Source organism: Schistocerca serialis, chromosome 1 (assembly GCF_023864345.2).
Source record: "Schistocerca serialis cubense isolate TAMUIC-IGC-003099 chromosome 1, iqSchSeri2.2, whole genome shotgun sequence".
NCBI lineage: Eukaryota > Metazoa > Arthropoda > Insecta > Orthoptera > Acrididae > Schistocerca > Schistocerca serialis.
In genome coordinates this window covers 109,088,631-109,111,349 of record NC_064638.1, presented here as the reverse complement: position 1 = coordinate 109,111,349, position 22,719 = coordinate 109,088,631, and the positions used below count along the sequence as shown (strand labels likewise).

The following is a 22,719-nucleotide window of genomic DNA, read 5'->3' as shown; positions in this document are numbered from 1 at the left end:
TGAACTGTTCACAGTAACACAACCTCAGCCCTACCTTCCTCTTCATAACGAATCCTACACCTGTTATACCATTTTCTGCTGCTGTTGATATTACCCAATACTCATCTGACCAGAAATTCTTGTCTTCCTTCCACTTCACTTCACTTCACTGACCCCTACTATATCTAGATTGAGCCTTTGCATTTCCCTTTTCAGATTTTCTAGTTTCCCTACCACGTTCAAGCTTCTGACATTCCACACCCCGACTCGTAGAACGTTATCCTTTCGTAGATTATTCAATCTTTTTCTCACGGTAACCTCCCCCTTGGCAGTCCCCTCCCGGAGATCCGAATGGGGGACTATTCCGGAATCTTTTGCCAATGGAGAGAGCATCATGACACTTCTTCAATTACAGGCCACATGTCCTGTGGATACACGTTACGTGTCTTTAATGCAGTGGTTTCCATTGCCTTCTGCATCCTCATGTCGTTGATCATTGCTGATTCTTCTGCCTTTAGGGGCAATTTCCCACCCCTAGGACAAGAGAGTGCCCTGAACCACTATCCGCTCCTCCGCCCTCTTTGTCAAGGCCGTTGGCAGAATGAGGCTGACTTCTTATGCCGGAAGCCTTCGGCCGCCAATGCTGATTATTTATCAAATTTTAGGCAGTGGCGGGGATCGAACCCGGGACCGACGATGTTTTGATTATGAATCAAAGACGCTACCCCTAGACCACGGGTCCATAAGCACCTTGAACCCCTGCAAGTTCTAATGTAGTATGGGAGCCATTTCATTGGTGTTGTTTCAATTTACCTCTATCTTTGCACCGCAGAGGTGAAGCACTTGTAGACTGAGGGGAGTGGAGGGGTTGCCTGGATCTGAGGCATCTGACTCCATGATGTCCTCCTCCAACAGTCAGATATGAAAGAATTATGTCTGACGGCACTCCGGACAGCTTTTGACCCAAACCTCATGATCCTTTATCTGCACCCTGTCCCTCTGAGGGCGAGGGGGAAAGAGGGCACTGAGAGGCACCCTGCTTGTTGTGTGTCTTCTTGACACTCACTGCAGAACTGTTGCTGGTCTTTCCTGTGCAATCTGCTTGGATTACTTTAACTTTACCCACTTTGCCTTGGCATGTACACATGCAAGTACAGCTGCTGCTGGTGGTGGTGGTGGTGGTGGTGGTGGTGGTGGTTGCGGTGGATAGTTGTACACTGGGCGTCATATGTGTCAACCTTAGGAACAGGTTTCTGCACTATTCATCACCTTATATTACTTTTTTTGGCTTCTGCATAGGGGATCTGCTTGGATTTTAGTTCCTGAATTTTTAATTCCTCTGCAGAAACAGGGCAGTCTTGACTCCAGACTGGATGGCACCCAGAGCAATTAACACAGATCACTGGAGATGGACAGTCAATCCCTGGTTCATGAGTTGTGTTTCCACATTTCCCACAGGTCATTTCATCCCAAAAACTCAGCACTGTAAGACCAAAATGTAGCACTGCATAGGGTTTGGTACATACGGCCTAACCCTAAATCAGTGGAACCTGCCACGATGTGTTCATGCAGCACTGGAAAACTATAGGTCAGAATAAAGGTGGTTTCTTCTCAATTTCTCCATTATTCCTGCGCATCATTTGCTCTACATCCACTATCTCCAGTAATGCCCATTCCTATTTAAGTTTGGCTATGTCGACGTCCATAATCTCATGGCACGAGATCACACCCTTGCTCGAGTCAAGGGAGTTATGCAATTCAACAATTACAACATTTTCACCCATTTTTTTGGACTTCCTAAGTAGTTCCATCTGCTTTGACTTGTTAGTCTCAACCAGTAGGGACCCATTCCTCAGCCGCTTTATACACTTCAGGCTACCAGCAAGTCCATCCAAGCCTTTATGCATATACAAGAGCGACACATTTTCAAATGTTAATTATGAAAAAAAATTTTGATTTATGAATTCTTGAGCTTGAATACTATAGTTCAACTGATCCTGATTATCAGGAGGGCTAGCCTCCTTCGTTCTTGGACTGAGTGTGTGTACTCCCAGGTGGTACAGCCTTCCTGCTGGGAGGAGGAGCAGAAGAGTTCAAGGGTACCATTTTGGTCCCAGGAGCAGCTAGGGAATTAATGGTCCACTCAGACGGAGCCATGCGTGCCTGAGTAAGCCTTATACAAGTGAGGTGCGCCAGGTTCCCCAGAGGTTGCCCGTTAGCAACTGTTCTACCTCAACATCCATGCATCTCATCAGCACGAAGCACATCTTGAGATGAGGTGTCTTTCCCCCCCCCCCCCCCCTCGCAATCCAGATGATCAAGCCAATATCCCTGTTCCTGTGAGACAAACACTGTCCCATCCTGCACCCCTGCACCACATGATGCTCACTGAAGCATACCCACAGCTTACAGTGACAGAGGACTGGGAGTGCATACCAGTCTCCAGCTCATGAACCCCAGTTTCGCCAAGCCATTCTCAGAAAATGAAAGCTGAGTCACTGAGGGCATTGTTATCTCAGGTCTAACACTCCCCTCATGGATCTTTTCTAAACCAAATATTTAAAAATATTCTGAATGGTTAAATAATCACCCCTCCCTCTTTCCCCCTTGAACCATGGACCTTGCCATTGGTGGGGTGGCTTGTGCCTGAGCAATACAGATGATACCATAGGTATCAAGAGCTCAAATGTAAAAGCAGTACAAAAGCAAAGATGGGAAAGGTGTAAGAGTATCAGTATGGTCGATACAAGGGAGATGAACTTTGTAAGCAATACTATAGAAAAGGAAGAGGACATAGCTGAAGATGAGCTGGGAGATGTGAAACTGAAAAAAGAATTTGACAAAGCACTGAAAGACCAAAGTAGAAACAAGACCCCTGGAGTACAAAAGATTCTGTCAAAACTATTGATAGATTTGGGAGAGCCAGCCATTAGAAAACTATTCCTTCTTGTACACAAGACATACGAGATAGGCAAAATACCCTCAGACTTCAAGAAGAATGTAATAATTTCAAATTTAATAAGTCATAGTTGCAAAATATTAACACAAATTCTTTACAGAAAAATGGAAAAATTGGTAGAGGCTAATCTTGGGAAAGATCAGTTTGGATTCTGGACCTATGTAAGAAAACACGAGGCCATACTGGCCCTACAACTCCTCTTAGAAGACAGGTTAAGAAAAGGCAGGCCTATGTTTATAGCATTTGTAGACTTAGAGAAAGCTTTTAACAAAGCTGACTGGAATACTCTCTTTGAAATTCTGCAGGTAGCAGGGGTAAAAAACAGAGAGCAAAAACCTATTTACAACATGTGCAGAAACCAGAAGGCAGAGAGAAGAGAGGTATGAAAGAAAAGTAATGGTAACGGTAATGAAGAGAGTCACACAGGGTGTAGCCTATCCTATGTGGTATTCAATCTGTACAATTAGCAAGCAGCAAAGGAAACCAAATAAAAATTTGGAGTAGGAATTGAAATTAAGGGAGAAGAAATAAAAACTTTTGAGGTTTGCTGATGATAGTGTAGAGCTCTGCCAACGACAGCAAAGGACTTGGAAGAGAAAAATCACTTTTACAGAGGACACTGAGTGGTCCTCAGTGGTCCTCAACGATCTGTGGATTGTCTGCTAATATTAAATTTAAGGAACTGAGAAGACTATACTTAACACGAAGGGCCAAAAGAAGGGGAAACTCCACCAATATATGAGATATCATCAGTCTGGCTCCATAACTACATTGTGGGGGTGGGTCATTATGTAGGAGGAAACAATGGGTGAGCCGGGTATGACCAATGCGTAAAAGGCATAAAACAGTGGACTACTTCCGAGAGGAGTGGAAGGAAGAGTGCCAAACTGCAGTAGATTCCTTGATTGTGCAGAGTTTATTACTATGAGTAGTAGAGCTCCAGATGGCATTCCACTACTGGGCAGAGAGAGATTTGACATAGATCCACATGTCTGCAGCTGGAATCATGAAAGGAAATGGGTCGTAAGTCTCTGCTTCTCTAGCCAAATGGTCAAACAAAAAGGAGGGACCTGTGAATGGCTAGAAGCTCTGCTGTGAACACCCTACATGATCCCGACAATAAATGGCATTCAAAGCCAGCAGGAGATGTGAAAGCGTATCCCACCTTATCTATTGTCTTAGAACCATCAGCGTATGGTGGAACCCTAGAACTCCACAAGGATGACACATACAAGACATACAAGACAAGATGGCCAGGAAATTGGCAAATGGCAATTGCGCAAGAAACAAGGAGTTGGCTCCGTTGGATGTGTAAAATGGGAATCCCCACATCTGTGAGGAGACTATCAACAGGACTAGTGCGAAAGGCACCAATAGTCAGATGCACCCCACAATGATGGACAGGGTCAAGGAGTTTCAAAGTGGAAGGAACTGTTGAGCCATAAGCCTGACTACCATAATCTAGTCTGGACAAGCCCAGAGCATGGTAAAGATGGAGAAGAGTAGAACAGTCTGCACACCAAGATGTGTGGGCCAGGAGACGGAGAGCATTAAGTTATCGCATACGTGTAGTCTTTAGGCAGCGAATGTGGGGCAGCCATGTCAGATTGTTATCAAAAATCAAGCCCAAGAAACAGGACTGTACTACAACATTGAGGAGCTGGTTGCTTAAATAAAGTTCTGGATCGGGGTGTACTGTGGGTTGACGAAAAAAATGCATAACCCGCTTTTTGGAGGGAGAAAACTTGAAGCCATGGGCGGTGGTCTATGCGGAGGCCCATCAGATGGCACCTTGGAGCTGGCACTCAGCAGATGCTACCAACTAGGAGGTGCATCAGATGCAAAAATCGCCAACATACAATGCCGGGGTAACCAGAGGCCCAACAGAGGTCACAAGCCCATTGTTAGCAATGAGGAAGAGTGTGACACTTAGCACAGAATCCCATGAGATACAATTCTGCTGAATCCGAGGGGCGCTGAGTGAAGTGTCAACTCGAACCCGGAAGAGCCAGTGAGATAAAAACTCATGGACAAAAATCAGAAGAAGACCACGGAAGTCCCAGTCATGGAGGGTAACTAAAATGTGATGGTGCCAAGCCATGTCATATGCCTTATATATGTCAAAGAAGACCGCGACAAGGTGCTGGTGGTGAGTAAAAGCCTGTCGGATGGCCGATTCCAATTGGAGTAAATGTTCAGTTGGAGATAGCCCTGTCCGGAAGCCACACTGATATGGGGAAAAAAGGCCACAGGATTCGAGTACCCAACATAATCTGAAGCTGACCACCCATTCGAGCAGTTTACATAGTACATTCATCAGGCTACTTTGGCGACAGCTATCTAGAGACATTGGGTTTTTCCCAGGCTTAAGGGCGGAGATAACTATACTGTCTCGCCATTGTGATGGAAAATTGCCCATGGGCAACATGTGGTTGAAGATTCTGTGGAGCATCCAAATGTTGCATCATCTGGCTATGGAAAGAATCCGGGCCTGGGGCTGTCTTCTGGGGAACTAAGAGCCTGCACCAATTCCCATTTAGTGAATGGTGCATTACTGGGCTCAATTCGGTGCGGCATGAAACAGAGGTGGGTCTGTTCGACTCTGTGTTTCTGCTGGAACAAGGTAGTAGGCTAGGAAGAGGACGATGATGCCGTCACAAATTGTGTTGCAAGGTGTTCTGTGAGGACCAATGGATCAGTGCACAGAGCACCTTGGAGGTTCAGGTCCTGGACAGTGGGCTGTTGCTGGCAGCCAAGAAGGCTACGGAGCTTGGACCAAACCTGCAATGAAGAGGCATGCGTCGCCTGGGAGAAAACGCAGTGCTCCTAGCATTCCTTTTTACTCCGCCTAATAAGGTAACAAGTCTTAGCACAGAGATGCTTAAAAGTGAGGAGGTTGGTCTGTGAAGTATGTCACTTAAATCGCTGCAGGGCCTGTCTGTGGTCCCAGACAGCGACTGTAACATCTGTGGTCCAGTACAGTACCGGTCGATGACGAGGGCGACCTATGGATAGGGGGACAGCAGTGCTAGCAGCATGAAGAATAATGGCAGAGATGCCTTGTATGACTACATCAATAGAACTTGAGAGGGAGGTGTCAACGTGTAAAATGCCCAACATGGGGGCCTGTCTGCCTGGCAGCAGCAGGGTAATGATAGAATTACTGGGAAATGGTTACTGTCACAAATGTCACCATGGAATGACCAACGTAGGGGAGCCATGTGGGCAAGGGAGGAGATCATGAGATTGATAGCAGAGAAGGTGCCATGAGTGGCACTGAAGTGGGTAGGGGAACCATCATTGAGGAGACACAAATCAAGGTCTGTGATAAGTTGGTCAATTAGGATACCCCTACCCATTGAAGTGACACTCCCCCACACTGCCACACTGGATGTTGGCCACTGAAGTCCCCAAGGAGGAGAAAAGAGGGCGGGAGTTGCTGGATCAAGGTAGAGCGAACCAAAATGCAGACCACACCAGATACTACCCCGGGACCAGCACAGTTCCAACAGATTGCCTGATAACCACGAAATGTTGGAGAGTGGTCATCAAGGAAATGTGTTCCTCGAAGAACAAGAGAGAACACAGAATAGGAGGAGACAAGATGTTGCATTTCCGGTAGGTGACGATAGTATCCGTTGCAATTCCACTGGATGATCATGTGGCGAAAGTCCAAGGTAGACATGAAGAAACCAAGGAGGTCAGGTAACTTGGTTCATAGTAGTCACCGACAAGGATGGGGTGACATCTATAAATAAGATGTCAGACTCAGGTTGCGAGGGAGGAGATGGCACCTCCAGGGGCACTGGGGGGTGCCTTGTCTTGGGATTTGTGCCTCTTCTTCTTCTTCTCTTTCTGAGGTGGAGGAGGGCAAGGCACAGGGGGTGTAAAGGCTTCTGCAAGATCTGGAACCGAAAGAGAGCGCGCGGCCTTGGGATGCACAGATGGTGTGTCTCGTGGCCAAGTGGTGGTAAGAGTCTTCTGGCCTGAGTGATGCCAGGGGTCCCAACAGGGAGCCTGATCACCGGCAGACGCTGAAGAAGGGTGGCACTTCTTCGGCCGGGTAGGGGGAGCGGCTCCATGATGGGAGGTTGTGGGAACTGTAGGGGAGGGGAGGGGAGGGGAGAGAGGGACGGGTCTGGGTTAAGGATGAGGGAGGAGGAGGAAATGAAGTAACAGAGACAAAAGTTGAAGACAGTGACATTGGACAGAGTCTCACATACTTCTGTTGAGCCTCAGCATAAGACAGGTGATCCAGGGACTAGTATTCTTGCACCTTCTTTTCGGGATTGGCAGTCAACACAACTGACACACACAGATGCTGGAATGCAGGGGCTTCCCTCATGGAGCGGGTGACCACAGTCATCACACAAAAGGTCCGCATATGCCCAAAATGCAAGCACTGCATAAGTGGTGGTGAGCCTGGCCCTCCTCCCATGGTGTAGCCAGGGAAGGGAAGGATGCCGGGTCATATGAAGCAGTATTCAATGATCCTTCACCATTCAAAGAGATGGCCATTTGACAATGGTCAGATTTTTGCAGCTTGATACGCTTCATGCACCAAGCATCCACTCTGATACAACCCACTCCGATCAGGGCTCTCCCCATGTGCACCACCTAGCCACAGCAAGAGCCACCTGGCATGGCGGCCATTGCTGGGAGTTCCTGTGCTCCAAGATGACAAGCAACAATTCCTTACCATGCATGGACAGGGAATACCTCAGGTTATCAGTAGGGTAAGCCCTGCGTTGTCAGGGGACTCAGCCATATGGTTTCATAACAGTCCCTCCACATGGACTGGCTATGTGTGCTGGTGACCTAGCAGGGTGGAAGAGGGCTACAGTAGGGAAGGGAGAGGGGGGAGAGGGGGCAGAGGGGGAGAAAGGAGAGAGGAATCCACACTGCAAATGCTAGGGAGGGAGTTCTTCCCTATATGGGTCACACTAAAAACAGGAAATTTTGAAGTGAAGGTCAGACCTCAAGTGGGGACCTAAATGCCAAAAATGATGGAAGAACAGGCAAAAGGAACCAATACAGGAAACCAGGTGGATAGCCACGTCAACAGAAATCAGAACACCAAGAGAAGGAAGGAGGTGGCAACGGGGAAGGAGCGAGGACAGGGATGGAGGGCAGGGAGAAGGAAATGCAGCTACGGAAGGAAAAATCAGCTGCAATAGCTCGGCACCCCATCTGTGCCATGCACGAACTCACGAAAGAACTGTGAACCGCCTGGGGGGGTGGGGGGGGGGGGGAATTAGGAAATGAGACCTAAAAGTAATGCAAGAGTTTTGCTATTTGGGCAAGAAAATAACTTACTATGGCTGAAGTAGAAAGGATATACAACACAGACTGGCAGTGGCACGAAAAGTGTTTCTGAAGCTGAGGAATTTGTTAACATCTGGTGTTGATTTGTAAGTCTTTTCTGAAGATATTTGTCAGGAGTGTAGCCTTGTACAGAAGTGAAACATGGACAACAAGCAGTTCAGGCAAGAGAATTGAAGCTTTTGAGATGTGGTGTTAGAGAAAAATGCTGAATATTAGGCGGCTATACATGTAACTAATGAGGAGAGACTAATAGAATTTATGTCATTATGTGACCAAAAGAAGGGATCTGCTTGATAGGACACATTCTGAGATATCAAGGAACCATCAATAGCTGCATCAAACTAGTTTTCAAGCTGAAGTCCACAATAATGACAATAAATAATTTTCATTGGTATTTCATTAGCCTAATTTATTTACCTTGTGGGCATTGGTTTATGTCTCTGAGCAGCTGCATCAGTAACAGTCATAATAGATTGTTAAGAATGTCGCTTTTCTTGGCCATCTAGCAAAAAGAGATACTATGATGCTAACACTACCAAATTTGTTTGTATTCATTATCAAAACAGATGATTTGCAGTTATATGACACGTATATAATTACATTTTTATTTGTAAAGGGAAAAAAATGAGCAGTATATTCTGTATTTTAATATGTGCATAAGCAAAAATTTTCATTCTATTCTCAGTCTTAATTCATTTACAGTTTAGGGTTTTCTGTTGGAAATCTTCAAACTACAGAGTTTTGCTTTGAACATACCAACCAATATTCTTGTTCCACTGTTTGTGAGGGTATGTTGTATTTATTTCCTTTTCCTCAAAAAAGCAATTATATTTCTCTTTACAACTGTTTTTATTAAGTAGGCCTACATACTGGGATGGTTTTTTGTATATGTTTAGATACTCTGGTGGTATGTCCTCTTGTAGCTGGAATGAGTTGAGGAAGGGCTCAAAGGTTTTTCCCATCCTGCACTGCGGGTCTTGTTAATTCTTGGATTCCACCTCTGCTGAAAGAGTAGTTATTTATCTGCACTACAGTTGTTACTTCCGATTACTGATACGATTCAACCCTTATGATAAAATTAATTAAACTGCATATAATTACCATGAGTATGATATTTCTGTGAAGTGATAACAGTAATCATTGTTGTGATGGGTCTATAGTTTGTTATTCCGAGATCTGTACTCTGCACCATTTGTCTGTGAAACTGAATATACAAATGTGAAGTGAAATGGCTCTGATTCTCATCATGAACAGATTGATGGCAGTATGTAGTAACAGTATTATTTACATGTCACTCGATCATATTACAAAATTCCAGACATATAAAATTATATGGAAACAAATAAGCATTTTGCACACATTATGAAACTGGAGGTAATTTACAGCATTTAAATGATTCACCTTAGCACATGAAGGCTAAATATATTTGTTGCCTCACTATCTACAGAGGAAGTATATTTGACTGATAATGTGTAACATATATCAGGAGCAAGGAGTCATGTGAATAAAAATCAATATTAATTTATTGCGGTCTCCAGTCACTGAAAAGAACTGTCGCTGCACAAAGTACAAAGCTACAGCTCAAAAGTGATGAGGAGTGCCCCTGCAGTGGTGTAGGGTGCAGTTACTATTACACTCTTCTTATGAATGCTCCCCAAGAGAAAGCAATGAGCATGGATTACACAGATACTCTTGGTTGTAATAATTACACTTGCATCAGCCAGTTAGTTACTGTTGTTAAGGTTGTTGCATAAGAATGCAGGTATGTTGTACAAGAATGCGATATCTCTTTTAAACATTGTTCCAACAGTACTTTTCATTGAAGTCTTTTAAGTACCCTGCATAAATAACTCTGTAAGTGAATTATCTTGGCAACATTAGAATCTTTCAACAGGTTGTGGGCAGGCATCAAAAATTGCATAAGCGACCGTTCACCAGATTTTATAAAGTAATTCATGTACATGTCAGTGATGAATTCCTAATCAACAAATAGTGAAAAGCAGCATCAGTAAATAAAAGTAGCAGAATTATTCTACCAGCTGTCAGACAAAGTGCAGCCAGAAAAATCATTTACATGTTTCAAGGTCACACAGTAAATTTTTGTTTGTCACCATTGGATTTTATTAAGTCACAATTAGAAACTTAGAAAGTAATCTACGTGGCAGGATTAAGCCGTCTTCGCTTACTTATATCTATACGTAAAGACTGGCACGTACAACGATTCTATTCGTTTCCCAGGAACTAGTACATCGCATGCAAGTTTGTTAAATGCATGTGCATGCAGCACCCAAAACGGTGAGATGTCTTTCCTGCGGGGAGGAACAGCTGAGGTCGTCTTCTCGCAGTTGAACCCCTTACGTCCCGTTATTAATCCTAGTAGCAAAAGCATAAGCATTTGGAGCGTTCCCCATCACGTGTGGACTGCTATTAACTTAGAAAGTTTGAAGCGAGGACCTATACGGAAATGTCATACGTATTTCCTGGCAATTTCAACAACACTGAAGTTAAAGATGTTATAATTAGTAACACGTGGACAGAAAGTTAAACTGACAGGAAGAAAAACTGAACAACATGTGACACTTTGGATTGAGAAAGGTCTTAAGGCACAAAATTTTATATGTTTGAATAGCAGAAGCAACATAGGCAGGACAATAACAAATAAAAGTTGGGTGGTAAACTGCTTAAAAAATTATACAAGCTGTATAGCAAGAAATTAAATTTAACAAGTTACGTTTTGTCGAGAAATTTCTTCAGTTATAAATACAATACTAGTAAGTCAGCTACTAAAAACTGTACATAAACTCAAGAACATGTGGAGGATTTAGCAGCAGAAGGTGAAGCTGTGAAGGAGAGCTGGATTATGTTACAAATTCTTGGAACGTTACCATCCGTACTGCATGGGATAATGAAGTAGCAGCTGAAAGAAGCCTCAACACATTATTTGAATGTTTGTATCTGGATGAAGAGAGATTGAATGACACAGAATAGTCAAGCATGTCCTGAAATGCTTTCATCTCAAAACAAAACAAACACTTTGTCAAAGCAAGTCAGCAAGAAGAGTATACAGTTCATTGTTTCAAATGTGGAGTTGGGGTGGCCGATGAAGTTTGCAGTGCCGGAATTTGTTGGTTGTACTTAATTATTTCTTTTGGGTCTATTCTTCTCAAGTTGTGATGTTTTGTGTATTTATGGTGTACTGCCCCCCCCCCCCCCATGAACCATGGACCTTGCCGTTGGTGGGGAGGCTTGCGTGCCTCAGCGATACAGATAGCCGTACCGTAGGTGCAACCACAACGGAGGGCTATCTGTTGAGAGGCCAGACAAACGTGTGGTTCCTGAAGAGGGGCAGCAGCCTTTTCAGTAGTTGCAAGGGCAACAGTCTATATGATTGACCGATCTGGCCTTGTAACAATAACCAAAACGGCCTTGCTGTGCTGGTACTGCGAACGGCTGAAAGCAAGGGGAAACTACAGCCGTAATTTTTCCCGAGGGCATGGAGCTTTACTGTATGATTACATGATGATGGCGTCCTCTTGGGTAAAATATTCCGGAGGTAAAATAGTCCCCCATTCGGATCTCCGGGCGGGGACTACTCAAGAGGATGTCGTTATCAGGAGAAAGAAAACTGGCGTTCTACGGATCGGAGCGTGGAATGTCAGATCCCTTAATCGGGCAGGTAGGTTAGAAAATTTAAAAAGGGAAATGGATAGGTTGAAGTTAGATATAGTGGGAATTAGTGAAGTTCGGTGGCAGGAGGAACAAGACTTCTGGTCAGGTGACTACAGGGTTATAAACACAAAATCAAATAGGGGTAATGCAGGAGTAGGTTTAATAACGAATAGGAAAATAGGAATGCGGGTAAGCTACTACAAACAGCATAGTGAACGCATTATTGTGGCCAAGATAGATACGAAGCCCACGCCTACTACAGTAGTACAACTTTATACGCCAACTAGCTCTGCAGATGACGAAGAAATTGAAGAAATGTATGATGAAATAAAAGAAATTATTCAGATTGTGAAGGGAGACGAAAATTTAATAGTCATGGGTGACTGGAATTCGAGTGTAGGAAAAGGGAGAGAAGGAAACATAGTAGGTGAATATGGATTGGGGGACAGAAATGAAAGAGGAAGCCGCCTGGTCGAATTTTGCACAGAGCACAACATAATCATAATTAACACTTGGTTTAAGAATCATGAAAGAAGGTTGTATACATGGAAGAACCCTGGAGATACTAAAAGGTATCAGATAGATTATATAATGGTAAGACAGAGATTTAGGAACCAGGTTTTAAATTGTAAGACATTTCCAGGGGCAGATGTGGACTCTGACCACAATCTATTGGTTATGACCTGTAGATTAAAACTGAAGAAACTGCAAAAAGGTGGGAATTTAAGGAGATGGGACCTGGATAAACTAAAAGAACCAGAGGTTGTACAGAGATTCAGGGAGAGCATAAGGGAGCAATTGACAGGAATGGGGGAAATAAATACAGTAGAAGAAGAATGGGTAGCTTTGAGGGATGAAGTAGTGAAGGCAGCAGAGGATCAAGTAGGTAAAAAGACGAGGGTTAGTAGAAATCCTTGGGTAACAGAAGAAATACTGAATTTAATTGATGAAAGGAGAAAATATAAAAATGCAGTAAGTGAAACAGGCAAAAAGGAATACAAACGTCTCAAAAATGAGATCGACAGGAAGTGCAAAATGGCTAAGCAGGGATGGCTAGAGGACAAATGTAAGGATGTAGAGGCCTATCTCACTAGGGGTAATATAGATACTGCCTACAGGAAAATTAAAGAGACCTTTGGAGATAAGAGAACGACTTGTATGAATATCAAGAGCTCAGATGGAAACCCAGTTCTAAGCAAAGAAGGGAAAGCAGAAAGGTGGAAGGAGTATATAGAGGGTCTATACAAGGGCGATGTACTTGAGGACAATATTATGGAAATGGAAGAGGATGTAGATGAAGATGAAATGGGAGATATGATACTGCGTGAAGAGTTTGACAGAGCACTGAAAGACCTGAGTCGAAACAAGGCCCCCAGAGTAGACAATATTCCATTGGAACTACTGACGGCCGTGGGAGAGCCAGTCCTGACAAAACTCTACCATCTGGTGAGCAAGATGTATGAAACAGGCGAAATACCCTCAGACTTCAAGAAGAATATAATAATTCCAATCCCAAAGAAAGCAGGTGTTGACAGATGTGAAAATTACCGAACTATCAGCTTAATAAGTCACAGCTGCAAAATACTAACACGAATTCTTTACAGACGAATGGAAAAACTAGTAGAAGCCAACCTCGGGGAAGATCAGTTTGGATTCCGTAGAAACACTGGAACATGTGAGGCAATACTGACCTTACGACTTATCTTAGAAGAAAGATTAAGGAAAGGCAAAACTACGTTTCTAGCATTTGTAGACTTAGAGAAAGCTTTTGACAATGTTGACTGGAATACTCTCTTTCAAATTCTAAAGGTGGCAGGGGTAAAATACAGGGAGCGAAAGGCTATTTGCAATTTGTACAGAAACCAGATGGCAGTTATAAGAGTCGAGGGACATGAAAGGGAAGCAGTGGTTGGGAAGGGAGTAAGACAGGGTTGTAGCCTCTCCCCGATGTTGTTCAATCTGTATATTGAGCAAGCAGTAAAGGAAACAAAAGAAAAATTCGGAGTAGGTATTAAAATTCATGGAGAAGAAATAAAAACTTTGAGGTTCGCCGATGACATTGTAATTCTGTCAGAGACAGCAAAGGACTTGGAAGAGCAGTTGAATGGAATGGACAGTGTCTTGAAAGGAGGATATAAGATGAACATCAACAAAAGCAAAACAAGGATAATGGAATGTAGTCTAATTAAGTCGGGTGATGCTGAGGGAATTAGATTAGGAAATGAGGCACTTAAAGTAGTAAAGGAGTTTTGCTATTTGGGGAGCAAAATAACTGATGATGGTCGAAGTAGAGAGGATATAAAATGTAGGCTGGCAATGGCAAGGAAAGCGTTTCTGAAGAAGAGAAATTTGTTAACATCCAGTATTGATTTAAGTGTCAGGAAGTCATTTCTGAAAGTATTCGTATGGAGTGTAGCCATGTATGGAAGTGAAACATGGATGATAAATAGTTCGGACAAGAAGAGAATAGAAGCTTTCGAAATGTGGTGCTACAGAAGAATGCTGAAGATTAGATGGGTAGATCACATAACTAATGAGGAAGTACTGAATAGGATTGGGGAGAAGAGAAGTTTGTGGCACAACTTGACCAGAAGAAGGGATCGGTTGGTAGGACATGTTCTGAGGCATCAAGGGATCACCAATTTAGTATTTGAGGGCAGCGTGGAGGGTAAAAATCGTAGAGGGAGACCAAGAGATGAATACACTAAGCAGATTCAGAAGGATGTAGGTTGCAGTAGGTACTGGGAGATGAAAAAGCTTGCACAGGATAGAGTAACATGGAGAGCTGCATCAAACCAGTCTCAGGATTGAAGACCACAACAACAACAACAACATGGTGTACTGAACGTGTTTTAATTTATGTAGGGATGTTTGGTTTTTGGATTTTTGAGGTGTTGTGGTTTTGCTTTTATTTTTCGTAGTTGTAGGTGTTGGTTTTCTGGTATCAATAGTTGTACTTGACCTACATAGGTCAAGGGAAATGACTGATTCCAATTTTCATAGTTTTAGTTGTAGGTGTTGGTGTTTTGGTAGCGTCAGCTGTGGGTGACCTATATAGGTCAAGGGAGGTGTCAAGATTCCTGTAGATTCTGTTGGTGTAGTGGAATGGTGTAATCTTTTTTTCTTTTTCTTTCTTTTTTGGTCTTGTTATGTGTTTATGGATAGTAGTGTGCTTTTTGTTACTGTTTTATTTAGCTTGTTACCATCCTAAAACGCCCAATTTCCCACAATTGTCCTGTCAGTTTGATTGAATTTTTGGAGGGGGCTATTATTGTCTTATATAATGTATTTTCATGTTTGTTTGCATGTATTTGTAGTGATGTCATAGGCACCATATTGGAGATGCTTAGAATAACCATTTCCGTCATACTGATGGTGTCATGGGTTAAAGCAGACATGTGGAATCGAACATTTATGTAGTCCTAGTTTTTTACATAATGTCATGGTATGAAACTCACAAAACTTTATGTTAAACATTTTATATGCACCAAATACACACTCATGCGAACACAACTCACACACACACACACACACACACACACACACACACACACACACACACACACACACAGTCTGCTGAGGCTGTTGTCTGTTCCATCTCCAACGAAGGGGTTGTTGACTGAAAGCTCATTGTCTGATAGTCTTTTGTTGTGCCTACCTGCGACTTGGCACCTCCGCTACATGGTGAGTAGCAACTGTCCTTTTCATAATACTGTTACATTCCGTCCTTTGGAGACAGTCTCAGAAAGTCAGTTTTTGACAAAATAGCATATATGACAAAGGCTCTTTTCATTGATTTCTTTTCCCATTCTTTCTTCATCTGTGCACCTCAACCAGGAACATAGAAGTCATATCCAAAATTTTTCAAATGAGGAAGATCCATTTTTCGTCCAAATCACAATTCAGTGAGTCTTTTTCCCTAAACTCCTTCCAGTTTGATTTAGCATAAAGACTGCATAATTTATTGCTACAGCCCACAGATTCTCATTCAGGTTTCACGCATATGTTCTTACTCAATAACTATGTATAGTTCTCTTTCAGTTTTTTCATTTCATTAAAGTGTGTACATTGTTGTTTTGATATTAAAAAACTTCAAGTTCATAAAGAAGATCTCTAGTGAGAGCATATTTGATTTTGAAACCATTTTCATGAAAGTTACCAATTTGGTAACTGCTTCATCTTCAGAAATGGGGAAAAATATTATGAAAAGGGTAGGTGCTTCTCACCATGTAGTTTAGACGCTAAGTCGCAGATAGGCACAACAAAAAGACTAAGAAAATGAGCGTTCGGCCAACAAGATAATCATTGGAGATACTGACATTCTGAGAATGTGGCTGTGTACTAAATGTAGGCGACTGCAAAGCAATCAACCATCCTGCCTAAGGTAATGTCATACTTGGTACAATAATCAAAGATAAAGATGAAGTTACTGTAGTTAAGACTTTTACAAAATAAAATAGAATGTAAAACCTTTAACTCGTGTCAGAGTATTGCGTAAAAAGCAAGACAGATGTTATAAAGCCAGACTAGTTACATGAGGTTTTGAGCAAGACATTCAGAATCTTTTAGTGCTATAGCTCATTATGAATCAATTAGAATGCTTCTTAGTCTTGCAGTGACAAATAAAGTGAAAACAACAGCTTTGATGTAAGGACAGCATTTCATTGATCTGCATAAGGAATTCTACATGATGCAACATGATAAATTCAACTGTCACACAAATAAGAGTTTGTAAGCTGAATAAGAGTTATATTGCCTAGAATAAGCTCCATAAAACTGGAACAAGAATACCTCAAATTATCTGATGACACCTGGATATGTAAACACTGATGATGATCCTCATATATAGTATAGAGTAAGAAAAATTATGAAAGCAAAGTTTGATGGTGGTGAAAGACTAGTTATTGAACAGAAGACAGACAACATTTTGATGTTGTGAAGAAGCTGAATCAAATTCTAAAACAATGCTTGTCAGGACATTTCAAAATCAAATATCATATCTTAAAAATTTACCAAAATAAGTTCACAGGGAATTTTAGTATACAAACTAGGCCTACAAGTCCAAAGAATATTTTACAAAATTTTTAGTTTGATGATTTAAATCCAATATGCCTAGATACATCCACAGAATGTGGAATGGTGACCGACGAAGAAAATTTTGTCAATGATGAGCCAAATGAAAGAACTGAATGCTATCAAGAAGCTACACAGAGTCTATTGTACCTTGAAACTATATAGGCCTAATTATTTTGTTATTAATTACTTAAACACATAATAGAGGGAAACATTCCATGTGGGAAAAATATATCTAAAAACAAAGATGATGTAACTTACCAAACGAAAGCGCTGGCATGTTGATAGACACACAAACAAACACAAACACACATGCAAAATTCAAGCTTTCGCAACCAACAGTTGCTTCATCAGGAAAGAGGGAAAGACGAAAGGATGTCGTTTTTTAAGGGAGAGGGTAAGGAGTCATTCCAATCCCGGGAGCGGAAAAACTTACCTTAGGGGGAAAAAAGGACAGGTATACACTCGCACACACACACATATCCATCCGCACATATACAGACACAAGTTACATCATCTTTGTTTTTAGATATAATTACTTAAACAGATTTAGCAATAAGCCATTAGACAACGAAAAATAGTAAAATGTATTTTTCTGCAACTAAAAGGAACTATGTAATATGGTGTATTCTTTGATGGGGGCTCAACACTGCTTTCTGGAGTGATTCTGATTATGGAGGTGGTATTGCAATTACATGCTCCACCAGCAGAGTTCCTTTCATGTGAGGATGACCCATTATTTGGTAAGAGCAAAAGCAATGTCCTGTGGAAAATTCAACAGCCAAAGCAGACTACAGAGCTGCTGTCTCTTCAGTGAATGATATAATGTTGAATACAACATCATGGAGAAGAACTTAAACTTTCAAGTTGAACCACGCAACAGAACTGTGTGTTGACAATTAAGCTGTCATATAGACATTAAACAATACTCATGAAGGAAAAATAACATAATGAAAAAAACATACTGAAAATGATAAAACAACATGAAGCAAATAATAATAATAATAATAATAATAATAATAATAATTGAAAAGGAAAATGACGTGAGGCAAGGGACATACTGAAACTACATACAAGTTCACTTAACAACATTCATGGAATGACTATCAATTTAAAACATGTTGAAAGCTGACACACTGACCAAGCCAAGACTCATAAAGTGTTTGAATAATTAAAAACAAAAATAATTGAGTAGGAATGTTCACAGTTAATTTTTTTCTTTAACTGAAGTTTCGTTACTACTTGTCATGTATGGTGTTCATATATATGTTCCCTGTCTCTTTCAGGCAGTATTATGATTACTCATTAACAAGTCAGTCAGTTACTCTTGCTAACCATGTCATATGAGCAGCATATGAGAATGTGATCTATTAAAGTCCTATAATCTTTTAAACATTGTTCAAATTATTATTTTTGAAAAGTTACAATCTTTGAATAAGCCAAATTCAAGGGAGATGAGTAGGCCTATGTGTTCTAGAGATATGAAGGACATGAAAGGAATTACTGACATTACAATTTATTTCAGATGGGTTAAAGAAACGAAAACAAACGTTTGCAGCATTTATAAATTTAAAGAAAGCTTTTACAATGTTGACATAATTACACTCTAAGAAATTCTGAAGGCTGCAAGTACAAAATGCAGGAATCAAAAGGTTAAATTTGCAATTTGTGCAGAAAAACCGCAGTTATGTGGATCAAAGGATATGGAAGGGAAAGTGGTCGAGATGGCAGTGAGGCTTGGTTGTTGTATATCCCCAAAGTTGTTCAATCTGTACAATGGGCAAGCCATGAAGGAAACCTTGGTGGAATTCGGAAACCGGCTTAAAGTTCAAGGAAATGAAATAGAAACATTGAGGTTCGTCAATGACAACGTAATTCTGAAAGAAATGGCCAAGGAATCGGAAGAGCTGCTGAACAGAATGGTTACTGTCTTGGAAGGAGCAGCATTACACCTATCAGTTCGAACGCATTACAGGTTATTTACGAATACGGTCTTATTATTCTGATGACTTTATGTGTATTAACTCGACTGCTTCTGTAAATTTGCATGTTTTGTGGTGTAAGAATATTATAATCTGATAAAACTATTTTTGATACATGCGTTTGTAACACGCCACCGACTAGGCACTACCTAGACCGCAAAATATCAACGCGTGACAGTAGGATGCAACGAAAAACTAATACAGAAGCAAAAGCAGTAAGAAGGTAACTTGACATTATTTTATAAAGACGATGCTAACAGCAATAGCGTCAAACAGTATTAAATCCCAAATACACGAAATTAATATCTTACATTCTGGTTTAACATATATTTTTTCTCGGCCGAAGGGACCGTACTTTTCTCGCAGCAAAATCTCCTCGGGCATGGTAATGAACCGGATGGGCAATTTATTAACTACACTTCAAACGTTCAAAAGAAAACAGTCGGTATTCACATCATCAAAACACTGAGCACGCTGTTACGTGTTTACGTATGGCGACAACATAACACAGGCAAAGAACTCACACCTGTCACACACCAAGGGGGCTATTTTTATTTTTGCTTGTAGCACTATTTAGCCACCATTATTTAAAAAAAAAACAGAAACACACTATAGAGGAGACAATCGTAAATGCTGATACGCTTTCGGAATATATTGTGATATATAGCCAGTGGGGAGTATAGATACCATGGAGGTAATAAGAATTACCTCCATGATAGACACAACTGGCAGCAAGTCACTTGTTTTGTGTAAGCAGGTAATTCAGTTCTTATTTGATCGGCGGTCATTATTACTTTCATTCCGCGTCCACACGCTTGCCAAACCTCGACAAGCCATCACAAATTCAAACGTGTGGATAGGGCGTTTGGCTTGACTTGCATAGGCCTGCTAGCGCTTGTGGCCGATCCGATCGAATGTCGATTTTTTGGCACAAATCAAAGGAGGTTTGCGGCAAGCGCTTGCGACGCGTCCACACGTCTGTTGTGATCTTAGTATTGTTTGTGCACTGGCGGCGGACGGAAGTGCGTTCCTCTTACTATAGAAGAAGGCTACAACAGGGAAAATGAATACCGGTAACTGGTCCAGGAAATATTACAATTCATCGAATGTTATCAAGCAGAACCCTGCATTTGGGACCCGAGGAATAAAGACCATAAAGATAAAAAAAAGTGTCTGATACTTGGAGTCGTCTCAGTGAAGTTTTAAAAGAAACCTTACAGGAGATGAAAACAAAAGGAAATTCTTATTGTCACATTTCGTAAACATTTAAAGAAGAAACAAGATTGTATTCGTTGTGGCTCAGGTACAAATTTATTTATTTATCAATATTTACAGGATATATACAATAAATTTCATAAATAGATGATTGGAACAAAGTGTATATTTTTCAAAGTTCTATATTTATTTTTGCTAAAATAGTTGTGTTACTAACAACATAGGTATGTATATGACGCAAATAATTAGTAATAATAATTTTCTCTCAGGAGTCGAAGAAAATGTTTACGAACCAGTTTGGTTTGCATACCAGCTTATGGGATCGTTTCTTCTGCCAGTATATAACAACAAGATTGGTTTGAATTCAGATATGGTAAGCAAAAACATTTCAATATTTTGGAATCTATCAATTTTGATTTTTACTGTTTCTGTAATGTGAAGTAGATGCTATAACGTTATGAAGTCAGAACGCCCCATGAAGCATTCGTACTACAAAAGTATGAAATAAATTCGTCCCTAATCTTGACGTCATTTAACTGTGATCTTCGAGGTACAAGTGGCAAATTTTTTATTGCATTATATTCTTTTATATTCCGCCGTGCACAAGGTATTATCAGATTCCCATTACTATCCCATACATCCTAAGTTCCAGGGGGAATACATCTTTCTGAAGAAGATCTACTTTTTCTGAGAAAGTTATGTAGTAGTACACAAGTCATAGTAATTTCTTTCACAGTTTTGAGATCTAAATTAATTGGTCTTCGAAAAATTCTGAACACTGAAGTTAAAATGCCAAAAGTATTCTCCACTCCAACCCAGGTTCTAGACAATTGATTGTTAAATATTCTTTTTGGCGATCCAATCTAATGATATCCAGGGTAAGGCTTCATAGCATGCATACTGAGTGTAAAGGCACTATCTGCTAAAAATACGTATGGCATGTTCGCATTATTATTCGATCCAGGAAGTGGGCATGATGTGGGGAAGTTCATTTCGTTTCTGCAGATTCTTTGCCATAATAATGAATTGTTAAAAGCACCACCATCACTAATCCTCCCTTGGCATCCTATGTCAACAAATATAAAGTTATAATTGCTATCGACTAATGCCAAAAGACTATACTGAAAGTTTTCTTGTAGTTGAAATATTCAGTTCCACTATGAGGTGGACACTCGATAACTATATGTTTGCCATCCAACGATCCCACACAACGTGGGAATTTGCTGCTGTAACCCTTTTTATATATTAATCCAGTCTTTCGCTGTAGAGGGCATCTGAAAAGATAAAGTTAAAATAATAATTAAAATTTGAAATAATTTTTTCGTACCATAGAATTATTAATAAAACGCAATTTTTGCAGCAATCAACATCATCAGAAACAGTTGGCGAAGAAATGGTGAATAAAGCCCAGGAGACAGAAAATTATAACAGTGTGATGGGTTCCTCGACTCCTGCATCTACGGTTTCTTCAACATCTACAAGTAAATCTATGGAGAAATCTCGTCGTCGCACTGCTTTGAATATAGCGGAACACCTAATGACCAGGGCCTTTGGTCAATAAACGAATGTACTTAGTCAACGTCCATCATGTGCAAATGCTGAAGATGATGAATGTGATATGTATGGTAAGCTATTAGCCAAAAAGATGCAGGAACTGCCTCAAGATGACAGGAAATTAATGATGTATGAAATAGATGGTTTATTTATCAAAAGAATTAAACAGAGGTAATTTTCGTGTGAAACACCATTCCCTCATAATTCATTTCAATATTCTAGATCATCATCAGTGTCAAGTGGATATATAGTAGTACCAAACTGCTCAGCACATGTTCAGATGTCATTTTCTGAACCTTCTACCCCAAGTCATGACCCCTTCACTACCAATCCCATTTCCAATTTTGAAAGATCCTCCACTCCTTTACCACCACCACATATCCTTGAAATAGAGATGACAACGTAACTATTTACTCAACCAAATCCAACCCTTCAATGGCCACCTCTACAATTACAGTAATAACTGGTACTGGTATTTGATGGAATAATCGTGCTTCAGAGACAAAACATTATTAACGAAGCATTCGAGAAAGCTTATGAAGATTTTGAACAGTATGATACTAGAGCATAAGTAATAACAATTGTACAGATCACTGATTCATATTTTTGTACACCTAGCTCTTCAAACTAATAAAAAATGTTAAAAACAAAATATCAAACATGTTTCACATTGCCTTTATTTCCTCTTTCAGAACGTTATTAATAGCTCTGCAGACTTCAGGTATAATTTTTGATATTGCCTGGCTGGATACTTTAAACAAATAGTGTAGACTTTTGTAACTGTCTCCAGATGCTAAATATCTTAGTGTTATTGCCAGATGATATTTAGCTGGTATAGCTTCTCTCAAGTATGTATTTTTCTTCGAAATCATAGGTGAAATTTCATGTAGCTCTTCCTGTAGAAGTTATCAAACTGTCCAGATGGTTCATGAAGAAGCTCATTAGATTTTTCTTCCATAAATT

The 22,719-nt window shown here is 40.9% G+C and overlaps 1 protein-coding gene and 1 long non-coding RNA gene across 2 annotated transcripts in view; one reads left to right on the top strand and one right to left on the bottom strand.

Moving 5' to 3' along the window:
- Nucleotides 1–19,493, bottom strand: part of LOC126462807 (RUS family member 1) — a 134,699-nt gene extending 115,206 nt beyond the window's left edge. Inside the window, exon 1 of the mRNA XM_050096100.1 lies at nucleotides 19,299–19,493. Coding sequence (XP_049952057.1) covers nucleotides 19,299–19,371 — 73 coding nt within the window. The 5' untranslated portion in view covers nucleotides 19,372–19,493. The remainder of the gene's footprint in view (nucleotides 1–19,298) is intronic.
- Nucleotides 19,494–19,697: 204 nt separating this feature from the next.
- On the top strand, nucleotides 19,698–22,369 carry LOC126457066 (uncharacterized). The gene is made up of 3 exons (XR_007585430.1): nucleotides 19,698–20,290; nucleotides 20,472–20,575; nucleotides 21,563–22,369. It is a non-coding gene; the product is annotated as an uncharacterized LOC126457066 (long non-coding RNA).
- The last annotated feature ends 350 nt before the right edge of the window (nucleotides 22,370–22,719 follow it).